This window comes from Schistocerca americana, chromosome X (assembly GCF_021461395.2).
Source record: "Schistocerca americana isolate TAMUIC-IGC-003095 chromosome X, iqSchAmer2.1, whole genome shotgun sequence".
Taxonomy (NCBI): Eukaryota; Metazoa; Arthropoda; class Insecta; order Orthoptera; family Acrididae; genus Schistocerca; species Schistocerca americana.
This window is the reverse complement of record NC_060130.1, coordinates 115,303,279-115,316,334: the sequence shown is the minus strand read 5'-3', so window position 1 is coordinate 115,316,334 and position 13,056 is coordinate 115,303,279. Positions and strand designations below refer to the sequence as shown.

Sequence of the window (13,056 nt, the reverse complement as noted above, 5' to 3'; positions counted from 1 at the left end):
AATTATCTGGGAGTAGGCATTAGGAGTGATTTAAAATGGAATTATCATATAAAGTTGATCGTCAGTAAAGCGGATGCCAGACTGAGATTCATTGGAAGAATCCTAAGGAAATGCAATCTGAAAACAAAGGAAGTAGGTTCAGTACACTTGTTCACCCACTGCTTGAGTATTGCTCACCAGTGTGGGATCTGTATCAGATAGGGTTGATAGAAGAGATAGAGAAGATCCAACGGAGAGCAGCACCCTTTGTTACAGGATCATTTAGTAATCGCGAAAGCGTTATGGAGATGATAGATAAACTCCAGTGGAAGACTCTGCAGGAGAAACGCTCAGTAGCTCAGTACGTGCTTTTGTTGAAGTTTCAAGAACGTACCTTCACTGAGGAGTCAAGCAGTATATTGCTCCCTCCTATGTATATCTCGCGAAGAGACCATGAGGTTAAAATCAGAGAGATTAGAGCCCACACAGAGGCATACTGACAATCTTTCTTTCCATGAACAATACAAGACTGGAATAGAAGGGAGAACTGATAGAGGTACTCAAAGGACCCTCCGCCACACATGGTCAGGTGGCTTGCGGAGTATGGATGTAGATGTAGATTTTCTAAAATTTTTGAGAAGGTTATGTCCACCAGGATTGTCACCCACCGGAATATTAATTGGATACTTAGCCAATTACAGTTTGGGTTTCAAAAGAGCTATTCTACTGAGCCCGCTCTTTGCACATTTATTGAGCACATAATAACCAATAGGCTATTTTCCTATGTTAAAAACATGATTTGGATTGTTGTTCAGAGTGATTATAAGATTCAAATCGCATTTATGGTCAATATTCTCACAAAAATCTCTTATTTTTATGTAATTAAACCTTAAAAATCATTAAATATCCAGATTTGGTCACATGATCAAAAATGCTCTGTTACTGGCTGATTGCTCTGATGACGCCACAGACTAGGAGTAAGATGAATTTACAAATGTGTTACAGGACTGTTAGCCATAGTTAATAGGTTTTTACATGCTTTTTCTACAAACAGTTTAGCTATTTAGTGCTTGAAAATTCATTTACAGCTTTTAAGTAACAATAGAAAGGAATTATGTGACGGCTGATAATGGAAATCTTATAAAAAGCGTTTAGAGCAATGATATGTGCAAGTAAAAATATAGTTTTCCCCAGTCCCTGCAACATCATTAAACCCATTCAAAACTAAGCAATTGTGGAACTTTTGCAAATGCGTCCATATCTTATATCTAGATTATTGACTGTCAGTCATGATGTACAACCCAAAGCACAATAAAATCATTCTTGGCAAATGTTAGTGCTGACTTCTGCTCTAGAATATACTCAGCAGAGGAACAGTGAGAAGTATGGACTCTGTGGTGCAACACTTATAACTACAGATAATAAGAATGTGGCTTGAGTCCTGGAAAGGTCACATATTTTTACACAAAATAGGAAAACAGCTCTAGCAAGAACTCATTGTAGCAGTTGTTTTGATGGTGAGCTGTATTGTATGTAGGTTCACATTAATCTTAGTCTGAGAAATGGACAAGTGAGGATAAATGCACGTTCTTTGTTTACAAACAATTACCTTTTTTAGAATGCACTGCTAGTAGTGAAGATATCACCATACTCCCGCAGTACAATGACGTGTAGGGTTATGTGGTTTTGTATGCGGAGAAATATAAAGCAGGTACAACATGAAGGTAACACAAACATAAGTGCTGTGTTTTTGTGAGTATAAACTAATGTCAGTGTCTAAAGCAGATTTAACTTCATCTTACGTATGCAGGTAACAAAATATAAAGTATGTACAACATGCAGGTAACACAGACGTATGTGCTGTGTTGTTTGTGAGTGTAAACTAACATCAGAGTCTGAAGCAGACTTAACTTCATCTTATGTAAGATGATGAAATTTCAAAAGCTTAAACAATAAGGATCCTAGCTGGACAGTATGAAGATTTAAAAAAAAATTGTTTCTAATAAAGTAAAAAGTGTGTAGTCACATTAACTAGAAAATATCTTTTGAACATGATGTGTGTGATCACTCCCCCCTTTTGCAAATGTAAGCACATGTACACACCAAGAAAACCACAATAATACTCTGTTTCTAATTGGTATAGTGAAGTTTTGTAATTGTGACTTGGTTTTCATATGAAAGTAGTGTCGACTTGTTTTATAAAGGTTAAAATACTAATGCACACCAGATTCAAATCAGGGACCTCTGAATATCATATTTCACTATTCGACAGTCTACTGCTCTACCAGCTGAGCTAACAATGATGTGTGAAGGAAGCGGCTATAATGATAATTTTTACTAACACTTTAATTTCATCAACTGATGCTATCCTTCTTTGTAACAATGGGAAAGTGTATCTCTGAGGTAAATTACTGTTAACTTCATAGTGAAAGGCTTTTTAATTAAGTAAGAGTACTTCGGCATCGATGTGGTGGTATTTTGCCAGTACAGTGCAATCAATTTTTATGCCCCTTCTCATTCTCTGAAACACTTAACAACAATTTTTCAAGAGTTTTTATGGATGTGTTTGTACTGTGTGGTATTACACACCATTCGCAATCCATTTTCTGAAACGTAAATTCCAAAACAAGACATCACTGTGAATTAGCTTTATGACAGTAGGAGTAGCGAGCTAGCCAGTGACGTGACAGGCATCACATGACTCGAATGGAGCATTTTAGAGGGGTTTAAAATTATTTGAATTTCATTTCTGCTTTTATAAAAGAATATGGAAATTCAAGAAGGAAAAAAAGCATGTTATGAGCATAAAATAACATAATTAACCATTTAAGACGATTTCCAGAAAACAAAGACATTTGATTGTGTCAGTCATCATGTCCTATTAGAGAAGTTAAGTTATTATGGAATATGAGGTTCACCAAATGACTGATTTAGTTCTTATTTAAGAAACAGAATGTGGAAAGTTACACTACTGGCCATTAATATTGCTACACCATGAAGATGACATGCTACAGACATGAAATTTAACCGACAGGAAGAAGATGCTGTGATATGCAAATGATTAGCTTTTCAGAGCATTCACACAAGGTTGGCACCAGTGACGACACCTACTACAACATGCTGACATGAGGAAAGTTTCCAACTGATTTCTCATACACAAACAGCAGTTGACCAATGTTGCCTGGTGAAACGTTGTTGTGACGCCTTGTGTAAGGAGGAGAAATGTGTACCATCACGTTTCCGACTTCAATAAAGGTCGGATTGTAGCCTATTGCGACTGCGGTTTATCGTATTGTGACATTGCTGCTCACATTGTTCGAGATCCAATGACTGTTAGCAGAATATGGAATCGGTGGGTTCAGGAGGGTAATATGGAACACCATGTTGGATCCCAACAGCCTCGTATCACTAGCAGTCGAGATGACAGGCATCTTATCCACATGGCTGTAACGGATCATGCAGCCACATCTCGATCCCTGAGTCAACAGATGGGGATGTTTGCAAGACAACAACCATCTGCACGAACAGTTTGACGACGTTTGCAGCAGCACGGACTATCAGCTCGGAGACTGTGGCTGTGGTTACCCTTGACGCTGCATCACAGGCAGGAGCACCTGTGATGGTGTACTCAACGACGAACCTGGGTGCACGAATGGCAAAACGTAATTTTTTCGGATGAATCCAGATTCTGTTTACAGCATCATGATGGTCGCATCCATGTTTGGTGACATCGCAGTGAACGCCCATTGGAAGTGTGTATACGTCATCGCCATATTGGCGTATCACCCGGCATGATGGTATGGGGCGCCATTGGTTACACGTCCTGGTCACCTCTTGTTCGCATTGACAGCACTTTGAACAGTGGACGTTACATTTCAGATGTGTTACGACCCATGGCTCTATCCTTCATTCGATCCCTGCGAAACCCTACATTTCAGCAGGATAATGCACGACCGCATGTTGCAGGTCCTATACGGGCTTTTCTGGATACAGAAAATGTTCGACTGCTGCCCTGGCCAGCACATTCTACAGATCTCTCACCAATTGAAAACGTTTGGTCAATGGTGGCCAAGCAACTGGCTCGTCACAATATGCCAGTCACTACACTTGGTGAACAGTGGTATCGTGTTGAAACTGCATGGGCAGCTGTACCTGTACACACCATCCAAGCTCTGTTTGACTCAATATCCAGGCGTATCAAGGCCGTTATTACGGCCAGAGGTGGTTGTTCTGGGTACTGATTTCTCAGGAAATTGCGTGAAAATGTAACAACATGTCAGTTCTAATAAATATATTTGTCCAATGAATACCCGTTTATCATCTGCATTTCTTCTTGGTGTAGCAATTTTAATGGCCAGTAGTGTGCCTTAGACTATTTGAGTAATACAAAGAGGGACATCACATCATCAGCATGGGAAGAAATGACAATGGGAATCTGACAGTGTTTGATTATTGGCGTACTACTGTATTCGCTTTATGTTAATGATCTGCCATTTTATTTGAATCAGTAGGTAGAAATAGGACTATTTGCAGATGATACAAACATTGTTGTGTAGTACAGCAAAGAGGCATCAACAGAGAAGATAGTAAATTATGTTTTTGTGAAAGTTACTGAGTGGTTTTGCACAAAAACTTTGGAAAAAAACCACAGTTCACCCACTTTTGTTCTGTCAAAAATATGCCACTTCCTATTAACATAGTATACCAACAAAAAATAATTAACATGATACAAAATTGTAAGTTTTTAGGTATGCATTTTGATGAAAACTTAAACTAGAAAAACCATTTGGCAGACTTGCTAAAATGTTTAGATTCAGCTACTTTTTCCATAAGAATAATTGCCAACTTTGGGGCTACAGCAGTCAGAAAGTGAACATATTTTGAGTATTTTCATTCACTGATGTATGGAATAATATTCTGGGGTAAACCCTCACTTATGCAAAAAGTATTCATTGCATAAATGAAAATAATTAGGATTATGTGTGGATTTCTATTACATACATATTGGTGATACCTCTTTAAGCAGATGGGAATATTAACTACAGCCTCACAGTACATTTATTCATTTATGAAATTTGTTATCAACAATCCATCTAAGTTTCAGAGTAGCAGAGGTAGTACAAGTAAAACACCAGAAGGAAAAAAGATCTGCATTGCCCTTTAAAGAATCTAACTATGGTACAAATGGGGTGAAATATGCAGCTATAAAACTCTTTGACAATCTATCCACAGAAATAAAATGTCTGATAGATAACATTTTCAAATGTATATTAAAAAAAACTGAACATAAATGCATGTGCTAGCCAAGCCTACAGATTGTGCTGCTGTATTTGATCACAAATCTGCAATGTTCTCAATATGTTGCAAGTGTCAGTCCTGGTCAGAACAGTGTTCTGTGTAGTTGTGAGTGCATTATGTCCGACGTAAGCAAGTTCGAACATGAGAAAATTGTTGGTGTTTGTGTGGTGCTTGCTTCCATAACCATGATAGCCAAAATGGTTGATGTTTCAAGAAACAACCTTTCAAAGATTTATACCGCATACAGGGAAAGTGGAAAAACATCATCCACCAAGTCACAACATGGTCAAAATGGCTCTGAGCACTATGCGACTTAACTTCTGAGGTCATCAGTTGCCTAGAACTTAGAACTAATTAAACCTAACTAACTTAAGGACATCACACACATCCATGCCTGAGGCAGGACTCGAACCTGCGACCGTAGCGGTCGCCCGGTTCCAGACTGTAGTGCCTAGAACTGCACGGCCATTCCGGCCGGCACAACATGGTCAAAAGTGTTGGTTGAGTGACTGTAACAGAAGGTCATTGAAGAGAACTGTGATGACAAATAAGAAGACAACAGCTGCAAAAGTCACTGTATAACTGAATGCCACACTTACAAACTCTGTCAGCACCAAAACTACATGAAGGGAGCTCCAGAAGCTGGGAATTGCAGGATAAGCTGGAATTCTAAAGGCGCTCATCAGTGAAGCAAATGCCCATGGCAGGAAAACATGGTGCTGAATCCATAAAACCTGGACTACGGAACAATGGAAGGAAGTCATTCTGTTGTATGAGTCTTGTTGGGCCCTGTTTCCAACTTCTGGCTGAGTTTATCATCCCAAGAGCGAAACATGGCAGGGGTTCAGTGATGATTTGGATAGCCATATCATGGCATTCCATGGGACCCAAGGTTACTCTGCAAGGTCACATTACTGCCAAGGATTGTGTGACTTCTTCTCCTCTTTAAGAAACAGAAGAATCACCAGTCATCAGATCTCACTATTAATGAGCCTTTGTGGTCTGCTTTGGAGAGAAGGGTGCACAATTGGTATCCACCTCCACCATTGTTACCTGAACTTGCCACTATTTTGTGAGAAGGATGGTATAAGATTCGCTTGAAAACCATAAAACACCTGTATTTATGCATTACAAGATGACTGGAAGCTGTTGTGAATGCCAACAGTTTTTCTGCAACATATTAGCCATGTTAAGTATTGTGTTTTTGGTGTTGTGTTTTTTTGTCTACACCCTTGAACTGTCCTATTTTTGTTCTGTTGACATGTTCCACATCATAAACTTTATCGTGAATTTAACTGATTAAGCAAGTAACTAACTAACTGACTAACTATCTAATGTGTACTGAGACTACTCTCCTACAGACATTGCTTTCTCAAAATTTTTTCAAAACACTAGCAGTAAATAAACTTGCTGGTAATTATCTACATTATCTCTTACATAATTTTTAAAAAAAGTTGTTTCACTAACAAGTATATCAGTCTGTTAGGAAACTGACCACACCTGAAAGACTCATTGCACAGCTGACTTAAGAACAGATAAAAATACACATAGCAACAGACTTATAATTACAATAGTATAAATAAAGTAACACACCTGCAATAGTTATAACATTCTGGTTCAGTTTCTCTTGTATTAATCTGGCATTATCTCCTTTCAAAATCCCATACTCATTCAAGGTTTTTTTCACACGGTCTAGCAAGGTAACTCCTGGTGCACCTCGTATAAGGCAGTACACAGTAGCCTAACACAAGGAAAATGTATTCCATATAGTTTAATTACTAGTTCATTTATATGATATATGAAGACTGCTAAGTGTAATTACTACTAATTTTTGTATATGACCAACCGTTGTGTTCAGGAGCAGTTCCTCCAGAATAAATGCTCCAACAAAACCAGTGACTCCAGTCAGGAGCACTTTATCACGTCTCCAGTTAGTACCTGAAAGCTGGAAAGATCTCCAGAAGGCCCTAAGCCTTATGTCCATTCTTGAAAAAGAAAAGTGAATTTTTGTAAGTAAATAAAATGTGTTCTACATATGGATATCTTGTGACATTCATTCTGTGCATGCGCAAAATCAAAATACATTGCTGGTCATGTACAATGGAACCAGTTTAAATAAAAAACAAAACAAAAAGTACAGCATACATATAACTGACATAACACTGCAGTTTAACAAAAAGAAAATGAGTGAAAAGATTACAGTCAGGCTCTAATAAGAAATATGATCATCCAAATAGAGGGTGGTCAGAAACAATCTGGAAAGCTTGCAAGGATGTTGCAGGGTAGGTTGTGCAGAGAAATAATTGTTAAGAAAAAAATTCGACACACTGCACTGTTTCTTTATTAATTAGCACTGAAGTTAGCCAATCAGACCACTGCATACACAAATTCAAGTGGCCCACCAGACATTGTCACCAACGTGTTTTTGTTTGGTTTCCTAAAACTGAACAAGAGAGTGTTACAAAATCTGGATATGGCATGGTAGTAACCTGACCCAAATACTGAGCAGTCTTGTGTGCATCATCTATGCTATGAGAACAACTGACACTAAATTTCAGTGTTAATATGCTAATTAACTTGGAAATAACACAATATATGGAATTTTTTTCTTAACAATTATTTCTCTGCACAACATAGTTTTCACCACCATTTCAAGCTTTGCAAACTGTTTCTAACCGCCTTTTATATCTAATACTAATAGTAAATACCATTAATTAATTCACTTATATTCAATAACAATTTACAGTTTCTGTATCGCTTAGTGATCAGGGGCACAAGATCGACTGGACAATGATGAAGACCAACTGCATGTGCTCAATATAGTTAAGGGTCAGAAACATTGCCAGACATTCATTTCCTTTACAGTATCCAGCAAGAACTGGCTGACTTCATATGCTAAATGTTAAGAGGTATTATCATTCTGGAGGATGATTTCTCCCACTCAGTCTTGGCAAATCACCTAACATTACAATCAAAAGTACCTCTATGCCCCAGAACAACAATGAGGAAGACATGGATGTATATGCATATTTGAAAAGAGATACCACAAGGCAACACTCTTGAATCCCCAAATTCATCCTTTCCAATGTTTTTGATTGGATGATAATAGATTCCCCATTCTCTCTAAATATGCATCCCATACCTGTAATGTAGGTTACATGCTTTTCTGTGTGTACTCGTGAGATTATAAACTTTATCACTGCTTGTTACTAAATTTGGCTCACATTTATTGCAGCTCAGTGAGACCTACTGCATTAAATGGAACTTTATTCTACAGATTAAAGATCCCCAAAGGATGAACATTAAGCCATCTTTCCATCACACCCTATCCTTGACCTGCTTAGGACATCCCAGCTACATGCCATCACTGTGCATTACATGGATGTTGACTACTAGTAGTTTCTGTTGTTTACCTCTGAATTTGTGAGAGAAAGCCTAAACACTTTACATGTAAAGCAGGGCAGCAATGAAACTATTATATGCTTTCAGGATGCATTTTTCTTCTTATTTATCACAGGGATTAACAGGCCTGGATTTTCAAAAGTATTTCACAAGACGATAGATTTTTTGGTTATTTATTTATGTGCATTGTACTAGGCAATTGTTTATTTAAGTTAGTATTAAAATGACATCTAGAAATTGTCAAATTCCTTTGCGAAATAGGTACAGTTAGACACATAGTTGATAAATATTAGCGTACATATCTTTTGTAAAGATTTATATATAAAAAAACAAAGATGAGGTGACTTACCGAACGAAAGCGCTGGCAGGTCGATAGACACACAAACAAACACAAACATACACACAAAATTCAAGCTTTCACAACAAACTGTTGCCTCATCAGGAAAGAGGGAAGGAGAGGGAAAGACGAAAGGAAGTGGGTTTTAAGGGAGAGGGTAAGGAGTCATTCCAATCCCGGGAGCGGAAAGACTTACCTTAGGGGGAAAAAAGGACAGGTATACACTCGCACACACACACATATCCATCCACACATAGAGACACAAGCACACATATTTAAATATGTCTGCTTGTGTCTGTATGTGTGGATGGATATGTGTGTGTGTGCGAGTGTATACCTGTCCTTTTTTCCCCCTAAGGTAAGTCTTTCCGCTCCCGGGATTGGAATGACTCCTTACCCTCTCCCTTATAACCCACTTCCTTTCGTCTTTCCCTCTCCTTCCCTCTTTCCTGATGAGGCAACAGTTTGTTGCGAAAGCTAGAATTTTGTGTGTATGTTTGTGTTTGTTTGTGTGTCTATCGACTTGCCAGCGCTTTCGTTCGGTAAGTCACCTCATCTTTGTTTTTTTATATATAATTTTTCCCACGTGGAATGTCTCCCTCTATTATTTTGTAAAGATTTCGTACTTATAAACACAAGGAGACGTAGCAAGTTTCATAACCAACAGACAGAAAGGTCGAGCTTAGGCAGTAATAAATATTCTGATAACCACAAACAACAAGTTTTTAAATTTAAAATTAAAATGCAATATCCATATTTCAGTGTTTAATTTCTTCACACTGCCTAGTTAGCTACTTTCCTAACAATCGTCATGTTAAATTGCTAAGTACTTTATTACAGATTCTCTCTACTACTTGATATTAACTCCTATATTAAAAAAGAATAAGCCTGTGAATCATTGTTTTGCCCATTTTTTGCAAATACTTCTGATTTTTCTCTTGAAGCTTGATACAAAATAAGGCTTATATTTTCCAGTACAGCTTGCAGTGCTGTAGTTTCTTTAATCATGTGCAGTTACTGGGCATTCATTGTAGTCTAGGGGTGGTATGTATATTTGTTAAAGTGTACAGTTGTGCAGAAGCTCATCAGTTATAATTCTATACCACAATTCAATGAAAAAGAAATAACTTCATCACAAATGAGGGTTGCAGAGGTCACAGACATGTGACAATTATTTCCATATGGCATGGTGAGAAAGACATGTGCATTTGAAACAAATAAGAAATTTCATAACAATTTGACACAATAAAGGCAACTGTAATAATGTCCCTGGTGATTTGTGTGTTATAGGCCATGGTCTAAGGCATGGTTCAGTGCCCAACATTTCATCCCACAATGCGGAATACATCCTCAGAGGCTATAAAAGTGTAGTTAGATGATGTTAAAACTTAAACAAGGATGTTTGCAACATTAAGAGATGAAATGTTGGGCACTGAACCATGCCTTAGACCATGGCGTAATATCCATAAACAGAAATAATCAAAGATGTAAATACTGGCCACATTGCATTGTATAACCAACAAAAATAATAGTTCATATATCATGCTTCAAAGCCACTCATTTTTCTAAATGGGACTCTAAAATAATATCCATCTATTTGGTCTTAACATTAATTAAGTACTACATCTATGTATTCTATTTGCATCTTTATAACATCAATGCTGAAAAGATTTCCTTGGAACTCATGTGTATTACCTTCAAAAAGTATGTAGATTTTATAGACAACAAAGACAGGAATGATAACATAGTTTACTAACAGTGGGATGTTGTTCCAAGGAAAGATGTTCATTAACAGATATTGCATATAAATCACTTGACAGAAAAAATGAAGTAACTAGAAGGGGATGGGAAAATGAAATGAAACTTCGTGAGTGGAGAGGTTATCTGACATTTCAGTGATTACAATATTGAGTCAAATTTACAAAGGATGTAGTAGTATGAGCTCACTTATCAGTATGAAATTGCTTCCCCTTTGGCCTTGATGTATGCACTGATTTGGTTGGGAAGAGTGTCATAAATCTGATGTATGTTCTCCTGACGCAAGCTGACCCACAGCTGTTGTAACTAGTTCTTGATATTCTTCATCCTGGTACTTGGACAGAGTTGACATTTGAAATGGTCCCACACATGTTCTATCAAGAACAGGTTTGGGGATTCTCCTTGCCACAGGAGTACCTCAACATCATGCAGACAGTTCACAGAGACAAGTGTCATGTGTGGATGTGGACTGTCCTGTTGAAAAATCGCACAAGGATACTGTTACATATGAGGTAATACATGAGGATGCAAGATAGCTGTAATGTACCATTGTGCCATCAGAGGTTCCTCAGTCCCTGCCAGTCATGACCTGAATTCATACCCCATGGATCCCCACATCTCTATGCCTCTCATGAACATAGGAAGGAATGGACCTCTCCCTAGGTTGCCGTCATACTTGTTTATGACGGTCAACTGGGATAGGGCAGAACCACAGTTCATCACAGAACACATTGTGACATCATTCATCAGCAGTGCATGATGGCAGGCACAGATGTGAAGGGTATGCAATGAGCTTGGTGCACAATATGGCAATCCTTCCTTGAGATGGTCAGAAATGGTCTACTGGAACACTAATGATGTCTGTGTCTGCCCTCACATTCCCATGCAGTGAAACGTAGGTCACTGCCATGTCCGAATGTCTCACAAATCTGGATATTGCATGATTCAACTAGCCATGCTAATGGAGACCCACAATGAGGCCCCTTTCAAACTCTGTTAATTGCTGCTAAAGCTATCTCACACCAGCACGTGGCATGTCCATGTCTTTTACAGTGATCGCTTGACAACTGATGCTGATCATGCCCCTTATATACCGTATCAGACATGACAACAACACAAAACGTAAACACCACTCAGGCACTTTGCTAATCTTTTTTACCTGTCATATAGAATTGCAATTCTTATCATTTGAAATTACACTGATATTTGACCATGTCCTCCGGGTGCTAAAAAAAAAAAAAAAAAAAAAAAACAAAAAGTTATATATATATATATATATATATATATATATATATATGCTTGTGTCTGTGTGTGTACGGATGGATGTGTGCGTGTGTGCGAGTGTGTGTGCCTGTCCTTTTTTCCCCCTAGGGTGGGTCTTTCTGCTCCCGGAATTGGAGTGGCTCCTTGCCCTCTCCCTTGGAGCCCGCATCCTTTCGTCTTTCCCTCTCCTTCCCTCTTTCCTGGTGGGGCGGCCGTTGGTTGCGAGGGCTAGAATTTTGTGTGTATGTTTGTGTGTCTACCGACCTGCCAGCGCTTTTGTTTGGTAGGTCTCATCATCTTTGTTTTTGGATATATTTTTCCCACGTGGAATGTTTCCCTCTATTTTTATACATATATATATATATATATCACATTAAAATACTTACATATCTTTCCCCTGACTGTGACGTTCAACTTCTGCAGCCAGATCAAGCTGGACTGGATCACCTCCATTAACTGTTTCAGGGTCTTCAATAAAGGCTGCCATGGATGAAACCGTTGGATGTTTAAATAAGTCACTCATTACTAAATTGACTCCTAGTTTCTGATTCATTTCATTTAATATGCGTGCTGCTTGGAGTGAATGCCTAATATTACAGAAAAATAACATTTTGTTGTTAAAAGAGAGAACTGAATGAAATAATAACACATATTAAGATCTAACAAGACAATTAATTTTACAAATAACCATATAGTTCTGTCTACCCTTGATCTACAGAATGTGCTTCCAACAAAAACAGATTAATTCATAATCAATAAACTACAGTGGGCAAATGCAGCACTGTACTTCACAGTGCTGTGCTGAACACATTATATTTGTGCATCTGAGGCAAAAAGAGAAATCAGCAGTGGCCGTGCACAGCCTCAATGAAGAACATACCTTTGATATTGAAAACACTAAGCTGTGTTGAGTGTTGTGTTGAGTGAATGGCTACTGGTAGAGTACAATAGGGAATCCATAGAAATAAAGGTTCCCCACAATCTCATCAACAGGGATGACCACCATCAGCTTAGTTCAA

At 38.1% G+C, this 13,056-nt stretch overlaps 1 protein-coding gene across 3 annotated transcripts in view; it reads right to left on the bottom strand.

Annotated features, from left to right (window-relative positions):
* Window positions 1-13,056, bottom strand: part of LOC124555577 (linear gramicidin synthase subunit D-like) — a 417,445-nt gene that overhangs the window by 94,774 nt on the left and 309,615 nt on the right. For all 3 annotated transcript variants that reach the window (XM_047129541.1, XM_047129539.1, XM_047129540.1), the window contains 3 exons: window positions 12,424-12,624; window positions 7,124-7,262; window positions 6,871-7,018 (listed from right to left, as the gene is read on the bottom strand). In XM_047129541.1, the coding sequence (XP_046985497.1) occupies window positions 6,871-7,018; window positions 7,124-7,262; window positions 12,424-12,624 (488 nt within the window). The remainder of the gene's footprint in view (window positions 1-6,870; window positions 7,019-7,123; window positions 7,263-12,423; window positions 12,625-13,056) is intronic.